Source organism: Carcharodon carcharias, chromosome 30, assembly GCF_017639515.1.
Source record: "Carcharodon carcharias isolate sCarCar2 chromosome 30, sCarCar2.pri, whole genome shotgun sequence".
Classification (NCBI taxonomy): domain Eukaryota; kingdom Metazoa; phylum Chordata; class Chondrichthyes; order Lamniformes; family Lamnidae; genus Carcharodon; species Carcharodon carcharias.
In genome coordinates, this window is record NC_054496.1 from 14,291,136 (window position 1) to 14,306,799 (window position 15,664).

General features: G+C 44.3%; 1 protein-coding gene across 1 annotated transcript; it reads right to left on the minus strand.

Annotated features, from left to right (window-relative positions):
- Positions 1-3,382: 3,382 nt before the first annotated feature.
- Positions 3,383-6,897, minus strand: LOC121271358 (forkhead box protein D2-like). The gene is made up of 2 exons (XM_041177312.1): positions 5,584-6,897; positions 3,383-3,549 (listed from the first exon to the last, which is right to left on the minus strand). Exon 1 carries the CDS (start codon positions 6,547-6,549, stop codon positions 5,584-5,586), a length of 966 nt encoding a protein of 321 aa, XP_041033246.1. The 5' UTR covers positions 6,550-6,897; the 3' UTR covers positions 3,383-3,549.
- Between the last annotated feature and the right edge of the window lie 8,767 nt (positions 6,898-15,664).

A 15,664-nucleotide genomic window follows, 5' to 3' on the forward strand; every position in this document is an offset into this window, starting at 1 on the left:
TACATGTGACTCCAGGCCCACAGCAATGTGGTTGACTCTTAAATGCCCCCTGAACAAGGGCAGTTAGGGATGGGTATTAAATGGTGCTTTAGCCAGCGATGCCCACATCCCATGAACAAATAAATAGAAATTGAAAAGGGGAATAAAAAGTAACAGGACACTATGAGGAGGGGGAGACTAATTGAATAGATCTTTTGAAGAGGCGACACAGCCACAATGGGCTGAATGGGCTATTTCTGTTCCACATGGGGCCCTTTCCGATTCTAAGACACCTGATGGGATTGGTTGGTGCTGATCATTTCTCTCGGTTGCATACTGCAGGTTTGTTCTTCACACATACAGGCGTGACCAACTCATTGTAAAACTTGCGCAAGATTGCTAAGGAGGTCACTGGAAGATGAACACTGGACACCCCACAAAGTGCTTCCCAGAAGGAGAGCCGACCAGGGCAACTGTCCAAATGAGATCCTGGTGCTTGAACGAGTGTCAATGTGTCTCCCATATGTAACCAGAACCTCAATGACAGCAATGGAATAAAAAGGGAGACTGAAAGTTAAACCATGAGAATTGTATCTTCGAGAATAAAACGAATGATGGCACAGAACGAGAAGCCACTTTGTGTTAACAGCTATTGTGTGAAACATGCAGGATCTCTTACACAGTAGAATCTGAGCATGTGCGTCCTCAAGACAGGGAAACTTGGGTTTCTCGGACCATTTCCCCACTCCATCCCCCCACCCTGCTCCATTCCCATCTACTTTTCTGCTTTGCCTAAAAGGAACCCCCCCCACCACACACACACACACACACACACACTCACACTTCCTCCCCCCCCACACACACAATCACACACACCTCCCCCACACGCAAAATCTTACACACACAGAATCACACACACTCCCCCCCCCCACACAAAATCATACACACACACAGAATCACACACACTTCCCCCCACACACAAAATCATACACACACACAATCACACACAATTCCCCCACACAAAATCATACACACACACAATCACACACACTCCCCCCACCCACACAAAATCATACACACACACAGAATCACACACACTTCCCCCCACACACATAATCATACACACACACACAGAATCACACACACTCCCCCCAACACAAAATCACACACACACAGAATCACACACACTTCCCCCCCAGACACAAAATCATACACACACACATGGAATCACACACATTTCCCCCCCCACACACAAAATCATATACACACACACACTTACCCCCAAACAAAATCATACACACACACACGCAAACATATTCCCCCCACACACAATCACACACACTTCCCCCACATCCCCCACACAAAATCATATAAACACACACATTTACCCCCAAACAAAATCATACACACACACAAACATATCCCCCTCCCACACACACACAATCACACACACTTCCCCACCCCAACACAAAATCATACACACACACACATGCACACACACTCCCCCCCCAACACACAATGGTACACACTTCCCCCCAACACAAAATCATACACACACATTCCCCCCCACACACACACTTCATCCCTCCACACAAAATCATACACACACACAAACACACTTCTCCCCCACACACACAATCACACACACTTCACCCCCCCCCCCACACAAAATCATACACAAACATTTCGCCCCTCACACACAATCACACACATACACAAACAATTATACACACAATCACATATACAATCACGCGCACACAGCACAAAATTACACAATTAGATACACACACACCCACACACACACACTCCAAGATGAAAGCAGTTTCCCCCTCGTCGGATGATTTTCCTAAACAAATGGCCCGCACAGTTCTGGATGAGAGATCACCGACTCGAGCGGCGTTTATTTGGACTGTGAGAAGCAGAACTAGATAAACAATCACATTCTGATTTCACTTCTGTACGATCAGATGGGACCTTTTGAAATGCATAAAAATGCATTGAATTAACATTTAAATATATCTATGTGTGTGTGTGTGTGTGTGTGTGTGTGTGCAAATCTTCCCTTACCGATACATCTTGTATCCTCGCCCTAACCCTGCTTTGAGATTTCTGTTCAGTTTCCCTACTCCGCGCCTGTTGAGTGATTGGTTAACTGAAATTATAAATTACTGATACTTAACGAGGGATTTCAAAGCGAAAAAAAAATCCTGTTTTTTCTTGATTTATTTAAAAGAAAAACTGGCTTAAATCTTAAAGTTAGTTTTCTCCCCGAATCAAACTAGTTAAGTAAAGCTTGGCAAGTTAAATCGCACATGCTGTAAATGTCTTGCCTGCTCTTTGTGTTATTTTACATGACTAACTGTGTAAAGGGTGTGGAAATCTCTGGGGAGGTCGTCCAGGCCGCTAGTGTGGTTTAGTGAGGACCACTATTGCCTGGAATAGATTTGTCGACTGGATTCAATTTTCAAAAACAAACTCCCCTTTAAGAAGCTACAGGTAGCCCGAATCCACGCTGTTCGCGAAACCTTTTTCTTCATTCGCTATTAATTTCCAAAAAATCAGCGTGTGCTTTACATTCCAGTTACTCACATTGGCCAAAAAAACATTGACAGGTCAAAGGCTAAACCCCAATCTATCCCTTGTCGAAAACACCACAAAGGGTTGCATTTATTTTGTAACTTCTACCTATAGGATTTCATACGAAGCCAATCGATCGGCCTTGCAACTCCCCGTGTCTCCCGAGGTGGGGGGGGGGGGGGGGGGGGGGGGGGGAGGGGATAAAGACTTATCACCCAGTTTTGCATGACTGAAAATGCGGAGAGTTTCAGAAATGCAACATTGTTTCTTGAACTACAAACCGGACAATCGTTTCCCTAAATCGGCCAGGGGCGAAAACTTAAAGCACCTTTCGTGCATCATCCAAGTCTCACACAAAAGCCCCACTCAAAATCGATGTTTGACTGACTGACCCCGCTTGCAGTAAGTACAGTGCCTTCCTAATTGCCCTCGGCGGAAAGGGACACAGTCAGGGGCTCAGGTGAGGGGGATCGGGGTGGTGGGCGGGAGGTGGTTCAATCTCAGGCTAAAGCCAACGGTGAGAAAGGGGGCTTCAGATGGCGGATTATTGTTTTTTTTTGGAAAACTTTTCCGAGGCAATAATTCTGTGTTTAAAATTACAGCTCGTTCGATAAAAACCCATACAATCTCATCAAATTTAAAAAAAACACATATTGTGGACACGTATCAATTTAATGTTGATACATTAAACTTTATGTAGAAAAGCGGGTTGCAAAGATATGAAAATACCCGGGACATAAATGGAAATAATTTATACAGGACAGTGCCTCTTTAGAAACCTTTAGTCACGTTACATCTTGATCAATAATTAAACACATGTCTCTCTTTGTCGTTACAATTACAATATTTACATAGATTCATGTACAGAAGGACTTGTGATTGTATTGATGTAAGATGTTCAAACCATTTATCTCTGTGCTCCCGACTGGCCAGAAGTATTTGAATGAAGATTGCAGGACTTGCTCTCGCCCTCGCTGTTTCCTGATGCTCTTTCTGGAAAACATATCACAAGATATCACAAGAAAAGTCCGGGATTAAAGTACAGGTTTCACGGGCTGAGGTTCTGCAGACGGGGTTTCTAATCAAAATCGAGTGATGTTAACCAACTGTTCTCCCAATCTTCCATTTAAAACAACCGGGTGGGTCGATTTCACACCCCCCCCCCCCCCCTCCCATCAACATTGTCTCCCGTTCTCGGCCGAGATTTTAACCATTCATGTGCGCCCGGCGGATCGGGCCGGTCCCAGCAGTTAATACAACAATGGTTAATCATGTCTCATTGAGAACACAGGCAATGAGTGACATAGAAGACATAGCGAAAACCCTCCTGGCGGAATGAGCGCCCGCCGGACACTTTACAGAAGATATTTGGGTCAGCAGCCCCTTTTGTTCGTCCAGTTTGTCACCGTGTTTGAGGTTTGGTTTGACCTATGCAGCAGTAACATAGCAGGATTTGCAGAGAGAGAAAGAGAGAGAAAGATATTTAAATATAAGTGGGGGGGGGGGGGGGGCAATTCGGCATGATCACAATTTTGGAATAATAGGTTTGGGGGGGACGGAGGGAGGGAGGGTAAAAGGAAACAATTATTTTCTGAAGAAAATCAGTTATTTTCAACTGTCATCCTGAGTTTATAAGCGAGGGCCGCAGGTTATGTACTTCAATACACAGCCTGAACATGACTAAACTCTTGGCTTGTTCTCGCTTCCTGCTCTAATTGTCTCTCTGGTCCCGAATTTAACTTTGGAAAATCTAAAGATCCAAGAAATTCCCTATAGCTTGACCCGCGGTGCCAAAAGGAAACCCGCGGGCGTGTTTCAGTGCTTAAAAATGAGAGGCAACGGATAGCCTTAAAAAGGTTCAAGCGGCCAGTGGGTCGAATTAAAATTTGGACGGGGCGAATGAATGGAAATCATTTGTCGCCGGCATTTTGCTTTTTTTTAAATCGTTTCTGGCCGCCTGTACCTTTCGCAGAGTCTCAGCATATCCCACACCTTGGGACGCTGCACCTGGACACAGCGCTCACCTGTGCCTTTATGTAATACTTAAAACAAGTGGCCAAAACCCATGTGCCCAGGTACCGTTGCGCGGATAGAGGAGAGTGCAGTCAATCAGCCAGTAATTCGGATTTAAAGATCAATTTCCAGTTCAAGTGGAATTAACAATTGGCTTTGACAAATCGGTGTCTCTAAGTCTTACACTATGTTGACCAGATAACAGACTAGGAATGATATTGGTCCCCAAAGCACTGGGGGCTGAAATAAATCCAATTCCCTATTGGGTCCGTGGGACAGTGGGGATTTTAAACTAAATATATTTTTTAGGGATTCCGTTCTAAGATTCCACTGTGCTGGGTGTCAATTTCACTTTTTTGTGACATGGATTTTTTTTTAAACCAATGATTCGTCCAATTTTCCCAGTTATTTCGTTGGGGAGTGGGAGGGGGGTAAAAAAAATATTTCAAACCATTTAATCCATGAGGGATTTGACATTATGTAGTGACCGCTAGAACTGTCTTCCGAACCATTACGAATAAAGCGCGATTCGCAACCTCCCCAAAGCCCCAGTTCGATTCGTGGCAAGTTCGATCGGCGAGGAATTAATTTGACGGAACTGTCATTACGGGAGCAGGAGTTTGGAACCGTTATTGTCTCGTCTTTTTTTTTTAAAAAAAGATAGTGCATCTTAATCGATTTTTTTTAAGCCCAGTCGCCCAAATTGCAGGAAAACCTCGGGAGAGCGGCCCTTCTTTCTCCTCCCCACAAGAAAGAACCCAAACGGGTCACGAATCTATTGCAACCGGTTAGTCGAGAGCAAGCAGCCAAAAAGTGCATATAGCTCAGAGATTTCCACCTTCACTGGGGGCTCTATAAAATATCAGCGGGAACTTTAACCTACTTTCCTTTCTGGCCTTTTTGTCACTTTGTAATCTCACTCGATCCTGACCTAACTTGATGGAGTGACCTATTTCCCAAACTTGGATTTGGTCCTTGCGACTAACACACGGCACCTGATTGTCCAACACTTACTCAGTAATGACGGGTGCGGAGCTGGATGATTTTGCACGCCAGGTCGGCCCCTTGTTCCAAGTGGTCATAATTCGTGTCCAACAAGTTCTGGGAGGGGGACAGGAGGGCCGAGATCACGGGAAGCACCGGGGGCTGCCCTGCCCGGGGGTAGAGCGGAGGCGAACCGGCGCTGATGATGTTGTCTATGGAGAAGGCGGTGAGCGAAGAGGACGCCTCCACTTTGAGCGGGCCCGGACCCGACGGTTCGGGGCTCAGCGGAGGTGGGAACGGTTTTCGGTTCGAGTCACCCCCTTGGAAAAGGGCGGAGAGGGAGGGGAACAGGCTGGCCGGAGCTGGGAGGGGGCAGTGGTGGTGGAAGGCCAGCGCCGAGTGCCCGCTGCTTGGAAACTGGAGGCCGTAGCCATAAGGTCCGAGGCCGAATCCTGGGATGAGGTTCCCGTGCTCCCTCAATATCCCAATCTGCTGCTGCCGCTTGAACCTCTTCCTCCTCCTCAGGAAGCTCCCGTTGTCGAACATGTCGGCGGAGTTGGGGTCCAGGGTCCAGTAGTTTCCTTTGCCGGGGTTCCCAGGCTCTCTGGGTACCTTGACGAAGCAGTCGTTGAGGGACAGGTTGTGCCTAATGGAATTTTGCCAGGCTGGAAACTTCTCCCTGTAGTAGGGGAACCTGTTGCTGATGAACTCGCAGATCTCGCTCAGCGTCAGCCTGTTCTTCGGGCTCTGCAAGATAGCCATTGTGATGAGGGCGATGTACGAGTAGGGAGGCTTTACCAGCGGGTTCTTGGCCGAAGCCTTCACCTCCCTAACATCCGGAGCCTCGGAGGAGAGGCTGCTCTCCGGGCGGTCCTCTTCCGAGAGCTTGCATTCTGGCGATCCCTGGTGCGTGGAGTCTCTCCCGTCGCCAACTACATCAATGTCCGCCTCTTCAAAACCAAGCGCCCTCTCTGTCATTTCTGATCCCAAAGTCATTGCAGATTGAACGGCCAATAGACTCTTGTGGGTATCCAGCCGGTCGCTACATGAAACAAAAAAAAGTCAGCTCCAAGCAGAGGGGAGAAAACCTCTTAAAAGGACAGACACACACATAGAGAGGGCGAGAGAGAGACTCACACACACACACACACACACACGGGCACAGAGACTTGTGAAAGGCTCTCTTCAGCAAAGGGGGATGTATTTAAAAACAGCTTGTGACAAGCCAGGACGGTTAAGCTGTTTGTTTAGTTTGCCCCGTCTTTGTTTTCTCCCCCTGTTGTCGTCGTCGATTCCCTGTACAGCAATCCGGAGAGCTGGGAAAACAAGAGTCCTCTCCCACTTTAAATGCACAATTCTTCTCCGATAGTCCATGACGTCAGCGAGGAATGCGGTGACTCCTGCAGCTTTGGACCCAGTGACTGAGCAGAATGACACTCTCACCAACTGATCACAAACAACTTTGGATTCCTTTCCTCTCCCCCACTGCCCGGCAGGCATCACCCTGATATTCGCAACGGGCCCGAGCAGAAACAATATCGCCGGATAACTTTTTCAAACCTTTTTTTTTCTCTCTCTCTCCTTCTTTCAAGCTGAAGCACATCAGGAGCTCATCATTCCTACTCGACAAGTGACTCAATTGTTACACCGATCCAGCTCCTATTTCACTCATACTGAACTCAAACAATATTATTTGTGATTCGTCTAAATGTGATTGAGATATTGTTAACATAGTCATGCTTCATTTAAATATAATCTAATTTAATTGTCTATATTCGCGCATAATTTCTATTCGAAGATTTGTCTAAAACGGGCACGATTTGAAAGCGTTATTTTTTTTCCCAAGCTGTTGTGTAACTTTTGAGAGTCTTTTTAGCTTCCTGTCTATCCTACATCAGGAGCAACAGTGAGATAGCTAACTATACTTAAGAGGAAATGATAACTAATCGTCTCAAATTCGTTAAAAAAATAAGTTAATGAACTTCTAAAATTCGCAAAACCCTCTGTGTTTAATATTTTGAAGTTGCTTTTGTTAGTAACTCGTATTTTAAAATACCTCACGGGTAAAATTGTTAGCACTGTCGTGAATAATCGGAATATTAACATAAATAAATATATCTAACATTTTCCACATTTGTCCCGATTTGAGAAATGCAACTGGTAGCATTGATAATACATTCACTACAATGTTCAGTTGTAATGAAAATATGCTTAGACAAGTTTAAAAAGGATTCTTCGTGCGTCCCTTAACTAGGGTTAACTGTCTTCTCTCTCGTTCACAACTTTCTTCTACACACACGTATGCACAAGCAGACACAGTAATATACACACATGGGTGAGATTCGCTTTTACCCTTGGTGGGGACTTAGCATAGCGATGTACGGGACTAGGCAATTGGGAACGTGGGTTGAGAACGAGCCTACACATTGTGAGAATGCTACGGTAAAGAGTATTGGTCCGCGCCAGCATTCGCTTACAGATGTTTGCCGTTCACTTCTGTCTGCACTCTGTCACTACAGATAAACGCACGGACGCCTGAAAGAACTCGAGCAGGGTAGCTTTAAGGATTCCTCCAGGCTGGAAGCAGCCGGGTGAATTCAGACGGATTCAGTTGCAATGTGACCACTTGCCATTCTACCCATGTCGGGGTGGTCACATAAAAGAGAGGCACCATCCACTTCAAGGGAGGGTTTACCTGCTACACCTACACACAATAGGTGGGTCAGCACCTGACAGAGCGAACGCAGCTAATGGTTCCAACTCCACCCCCACTAGAGCTATACCTTGAGTGCCCTACCATCCATTCTTAATTAGCACATTCGTTTAGATAATATCACCAACTTCAACACCTCTGTGTTCTTTTGTTCTTTTGTCTGTGACATCTTTTGATGATCTGCTCCTATCACTGCTTGCTTGTCCCTACAATCACACCACCCCCCTCCATTTCTCTCCCCCCCCACCCAACCCCCACACCCCCCCCCCACCCCTCACACACACACACACACACACACACACACACACACCTTAAACCAGCTTATATTTCACCCCTCTCCTTGGATTCACCTAGTTCTGTTGAAGGGTCATGAGGACTCGAAAAGTCAACTCTTTTCTTCTCCGCTGATGCTGCCAGACCTGCTGAGTTTTTCCAGGTAATTCTGTTTTTGTTTTGGATTTCCAGCATCCGCAGTTTTTTGTTTTTATCCAACTCTGATGCTTGTGCCTTGTTATTTCAGTTTGGAAAGTGACCTTCTGAAATGTCTTTCATGACTGGTTCAGTGAAAACCATAACCTTTTTTTTTTGTTTAAATAAAACTGCTGTTAAACAACAAAGATTAATTCTCTCCAAATGCTTGGCTACAGTAGAATTACTAATCCCACCCTTAAACATTTATTCCCTTTATTCGTTAACCCGAACGGAGACGAATTTACCTGCAGTCCTTTCCAAACACTTCGTAACATTTCCAACACTCCCCTGGTTTCATTTTCACGATACAATCCATCTATGTGATCCTATTCCTGTTTTAACTTAGACGCTGCTAATTAACGACTGCAGTTCATCATGATTACCAGCTGCTAAAATGCATTTCCAAACTAGATGTTATAGTTTGCAGCGTAAGTATATCACCCAGTCAAGCCAACCAGGACAAGTAAACACAATTGAAAGTTGCAAGTTATCAACATTTTCGATGCAGAATTTAGTGGAGACTTGATACAGAAAGTGAGTGGGAATTCTGTACAGTAGCAACTGTACTCAACTGATTTCAAGAAACCCTCCTAGTCAGCTCACAAAGAAATTATAATTATAATCTCAATGTTTTTAAAATCCCTCCCGCTTTACTGTTTATTTTATATGGAATTACACAGAATGCACAGCATCTGGTCCTTGCTGATGTTCATGCTTCAATCAAGCCTCCCCACCCTTCCCTCTTTATTCAACATAGCCTTCTATTCCTTTCTCCGTCGTATGTTGATCTTAGTTTTTCCTTAAATACATCCATGCTATGTGCATCAACTTTCCACATTCTCACCACTCTCTGGGTAAAGAATTTGCTTCTTAATTCCCGATTGGGTTTATTGATATTTATTTATTTATATATATTATATTATATTATATTTATATATATTATTTATATATTTATAGCCCATGATCTCCCCTAGAAGTGGAAACATCTCTATGTCCAGCCCATCAAATCTTTTCATAACCTTAAAGACTTCGATCAGGTCACCGCCTCAGCCTTCACCGCTTTATCCTACTCTACCTCTTTTTTAAGCTGTCCGTGTTTTGTCAATCCCACCTGTCTCTCACCTATTCTGTCCCTCCTAAACATACACCACCGTAAGATAATGAATTGATTGCCAACGGTGTATTATTAGTGCGTCAAATAATGTGGTAACAGCTTACTGCCTGGGTAAGACATATTTCCACCTGAGATCTCAAAGGCAGTGAGACAAAGGCTTTTTTAGTGCATTAAAGCAATTATAGAGTGATTCAACACTTAACGAGGCTATGGGCTGTATTTGTAGACCTTCCCGTTAGTCCTGCTCCTCTACTCTTACCCCATAGCCTTGCATTTTTGCCCCTTCAAGTGTTTCTTCAATTCCCTTTTGAAAGTTATTATTCAATCTGCTTTCAACGCTCTTTCTGGATCATTCTGGATCTCAACAACTCGCTGCATAATTTTTCCCCCTCATGTCACTTCTATTCTTTTGATAAGTACCTTAAAGCTGTGTCCTCTGGTCGCCAGCCCTTTTGAAAAAAATCAATTATTAATCAAGTTAATCATTTCTGCTAACAACGGTGCATCTGTGATAACTTACCAGAGAACACTGCAAGTAGAAGTTTCAGTCTACGCTTAATTCAAAGCCACTTAACTCAAATGATGATACCATCGATGTTTGCAGCACCGGAGGCCATTCAGCCCATCGTGGCTGCGCTGATTCTTTTCTCGAACAATCCCAAGCTCGTCCCATAACCCTGTACCTTCCTCAAGTAGTTGTCCAATGTTTTCTTAAAAGGCACAGTGATCTCTGCCTCAACCATTCTCTGTGGCAAAGAATCCCATTATCCAATAACCTTCTGCATCACAGGGTTTCTTCTAAATTTTGTCCCAAACTCTTGGTGACAATTTCAGGACATAACCTGATTCCGCAAACTAAGGCTTTTGTTATTCACTCTGTTATAACCCTTCATAATTAAATAAAAATCTGATAATTTGTATGTTTTAGCACTGAACTCTCACCGTGCTGTGCAAATCACATTCCTTCAATCAAATTATTGGACGACTCACATTTTTGCGACTCAAGAGATAACCACAACCTGCTGAGTTTTGCCAGCATTTTCTGTTTTTGTTTCTACTTTATCGATAGCTGTTTGTAATATTTGATCAAAGTATATTTTCTCTCCCGTTCATTTCTTATGCGGGACAGCGTTATAGTGGCTGCTGAGTGTTAACACTCTTACCTTTGATCAGAAGTTTGTGAGTTCAAATCAAGCCCACAAGAGCACACGATGTAGGATGATATTCCAGTGCAGTACAGCACTGTCAGAAATGGTGACATTAAAGTGGGCTCCTGTCTGCTCTCTCAGGTGGCTGTAAAAGATTTCGTTGCACTATTTCACAGAGCAGTGACGCTATCCCTACTGCCATGGCTAATATTTAATCCTCAACAAGCACTAGTTAAAAGCACCACATATTATCTGGTCATTATCACATTGCTGTTTGTGGGAGCTTGCTGAGGGCCAATTGGCTGTCAAGGTTTCCTCTATTACAACAGTCACTACGCTTCAAAAGTACTTGGTTGGCTGTAAAATGCATTGTGTTATATAAATGCAAGTCTTGCTTTCCTTTCTTATGGAATATTACTTGTGAAGATATAAATTGGTGAGGAGCCAATTGGCTTGCAGTAAAGCCAGCAGTGACTCTAAATTTACTCACTGTAGCCTGGGTTGTTAAATTGTATAAATTCCTTTTCTCACCTTGTCAACTTTTCCACAATAAGCAAGTTTTGGCATCTAAACATTTCCACAGAAGCTGCACATGCAAATAGCTTGCCAGCACTTCCATGAAATTACTTTCTTTAATGGAGACTTTCCTAACGTCGCAAGAGGGGGCAATTAGGGATGGGCAATAAATGCTGGTCTGGCCAGCGACATCCCATGAACGAATTAAAAAAAAAATATGAACGTTACCAGCACCCCTGAAGGTATTTCCCAAGGTCACATTGGAGGTGAGTAGGAAAACTTAGGAGCTGTGTGCCACAAACCGTGCAGCTGAAACCTCTCTCTCTCTCTCTCGGCATCATGTTAGCAGAGCCTGGCTGACCTGCTCAGGACCTGGAACCGCTCTGGCGGAGCACGCACGTTCCGCCCGCTCATCCGCAGGCGAATTTCAATCGTGGTCCTGCAGCTGGCTCTAGGACCCCCGACTGGCATTGGCACGGCGTCTCCAATGCCTGCTTCAGGCAGGCACCTGGACACCCAGGAGCTGTCGCCACATTTCCAGGGGACCCTGGTCCTGGGACATCAAGACCAACATTCATCTCACTAATCCCTTCCCAATAAAGAATTGGAACAATGCTGTATTTCTCCCCAAGTATAACATATCACTCCATATTTTATTGTACTTACATTCTTTGAGTAAATGTGAAACAGTTTTGGCTTCGTATCAATATAAACTGTTTAGTCCTATTCCCCAACCATATTAAGCAAACAATATGAGACCATCATGAGAAGATTTACCTTCACTGTGTTACTGCTGCAGCAACACAACTTGCACCTTTACCGTAGCAAAACATCCCAAGGCTCTTCACAGAGGGACAATGAAAACAGCCATGGAGCCAAAGGATGAGGTATTTAAGAGGTGAGACCAAAACTGGCCAAAGTGTTGAGTTCGAACAGAGGGTCTTATAGGCGGAGGGGGAGCTGAAAGACCCGTGGATTTTCAAACTTTAAACCATTCCTACAGGCTCTAACTGACTGCCTGGGAACTTTGCAGTCATCATTTTTAACCTATATATGGTGTCGTTCTCCCTTGCTAACTTTAGAAGTTAATTGGAATGAAGCACCAGTAAAGAGAGCGATGAATATGTCCTTAAACTAAATTCACTTTCTCTGGCTTGGCCAGGAAGCATGTCTCAGATTTGTGTCTTTGTGATCCACAGGGCAGGAGGAGGCCATTCAGCCCCTCGAGCCTGCTCTACCATTTAATAAGATCATGGCTGACCTGATAGTAACTTCAAATCTGCAACCACCTAACCCGATAACCTATCACCCCCTTGCTTACCGAGAATCTATCCACCTCTGCCTTAAAAATATCCAAAGACTCTGCTTCCACCACCTTTTCAGGAAGAAAGTTCCAAAGACTCATGACCCTCTGAGGGAAAGAAATTCACCTCATCTCTGTTTTAAAAGGGTGACCCCTTATTTTTAAACAGTGATCCCTAGTTCTAAATTCTCCCACAAGAGGAAACATCCTCTCCACATCAATCCTGTCAAATCCCCTCAGGCTCTTATATGTTTCAATCTGGTCATCTTTTACTCTTCTAAACTCCAGTGGATACAAGCCTAGTCTGTCCAACCTTTCCTAATAAGACAACCCACTTATTCCAGGTATTAGTCTGGTAAACCTTCTCTGAACTGCTTCCAACGTATTTACATCCTTCCTTAAATAAGGTGACCAATACTGTACACAATATTCCAAGTGTGGTCTCACTAGTGCCCTACTTTGTATTCAATCCCCTCACCGTAAGTAGCTATACTTGCATGTTAGCCTCTTGTGATTCATGCAATAGAACACCCAGATCCCTCTACACCTCAGAACTCTGCAATCTCTCACCATTTAGATAATATGCTTCTCTTTTATTCTTCCTGCCAAAATGGACTATTTCACATTTTCCTGCATTATACTCCATTTGCCAATCTTTGCCCACTCACTTAACCTATCTATATCTTTCTCTAGCCTCCTTATATCCTCTTCACAATTCACTTTCCTACCTATCTTTGTGTCATCAGCAAATTTGTCAACCATCTCATCCATCACTTTATCCAAGTCATTTAATAAATTGTAAACAGTTGAGGTTCCAGCACTGATCCCTGTGGCACACCTTACCAACCTGAAAAAGACCCATTTATGCCTTCTCTCTGCTTCCTGTTGGCCAGCCAATCTCTGATCCAGGCCATTATGTTACCCCCGATACTCATGAACTTTTATTTCCACAATAACCTTTGATGTGGCACTTTATCAAATGCCTTCTGGAAATCTAAGTACAGTACATCCACTGGTTCCCCTTCATCCACAGCACATGTTACTTCCTCAAAGAACTCCAATAAGTTGGCTAAACACGATTTTACTTTCATGATAAAGCCTCACGGGCCATACACAATGGTAGAAAGTGTTGTTGGAGAAGCTATCTTGCAGAAATACAACAGAGCCCTTACCACATCTTCTCTCTATTATTTTCAAGTGTTCATAGAGACACAGTCATAAAGAGTCATAGAGGTCTACAGCACAGAAAAAGGCCCTTCATCTGAGCTGGTCAAACAAGTACCTAACTATTCTAATCCCATTTTCCAGCACTAGCCCCATAGCCTTGTATGTCATGGCATTGCAAGTGCACATCCAAATACTTCTTAAATGTTCTGAGGGTTTCTGCCTCTACCAGTGTTTCAGGCAGTGAGTTCCAGATTCCCACCATTCTCTAGGTGAAAAAATTCTTCCTCACATCCCCTCTAAACCTCCTGCCCCTTACCTTAAATCTATGCCCCCTGGTTATTGATCCCTCCACCAAGGGAAAAAGTTCCTTCCTGTCTACCCTATCTATGCTCCTCATAATTTTATACACCTCAATTATGTCCCCCCTCAATCTCCTCTGCTCCAAGGAAAATGACCCCAGTCTATCCAATCTCTCCTCGTAACTAAAACTCTCCAGCCCAGGCAATCTCCTGGTAAATCTCCTCTGCCCTCTCTCTAGTGCAATCGCATCCTTCCTATAATGTGGATTCCAGAATTGGATGCAATACTCTAGCTGTGGGCTAACCAGCATTTTTTACAGTTCCAGCATAATCTCCCTGCTCTCATATTCTATGCCTTTGCTAATAAAGACATGTATCCCATATGCCTTCTTAACCACCTTATCTACCTGTCCCGCTACCTGAAGGGACCGGTGGACATGCACACCTCTGATCCTCGGTACTTCTCAGGGTCCTACCATTCGTTGTGTATTCCCGTGCCTTACGTGTCCTACCCAAGTGCATCACCTCATACTTATCCTGATTAAATTCCATTTGCCACTGATCAGCCCATCTGACCAGCCCGTCTATACTCTCCTGTAATCTAAGGCTATCTTCCTCACTATTTACCACCCCACCCAATTTTCGTGTCACTCGTGAACTTACTGATCAACCTTCCTACATTCAAGTCTAAATCATTTATATATACCACAAACAGCAAGGGATCAAACACTGATCCCTGTGGAACCTCACTGGACACAGGCATCCAGTCACAAAAACACCCCTTGATCACCATCTTCTGCTTCCTGCCATTCAGCCAATCCTGGATCCAATTTGCCTTGGATCCCATGGGCTCTTACCTTCATTATCAGTCTCCCATGTGGGACCTTATCAGAAGCCTTGCTGAAGTCCAAGTAGACTACGTCAAATGCATTGCCCTCATCTACACATCTGGTCACCTCTTCGAAAAATTCAATCAAATTGGTCAGACATGACCTCCCCTTAACAAAACCATGCTGACTGTCCTTGATCAATCCCTGCCTCTCAGGTATAGATTAATTCTGTCCCTCAGAATTGCTTCCAATGGTTTGCCCACCTCTGAGATTAGACCAACTGGCCTGCAGTTCCCTGGTTTATCCCTTCCTCCCTTCTTGAATAACGGTACCACATTGGCTGTCCTCCAGTCCTCTGGCACCTCTCCTGCGGCCAGAGAGGTATTGAAAATTATTGCCAGCATCTCTGTTAACTCCTCCCTTGCCTCACTCAACAGCCTGGGATACATTTCATCAGAGTCTGGAGATTTATTTATTTTTAAGCCTGCCAGACTACTTAGAACCTCCTCCTTTTCTTATGCTAATTTCTTTAACTATATCACAGTCCTTC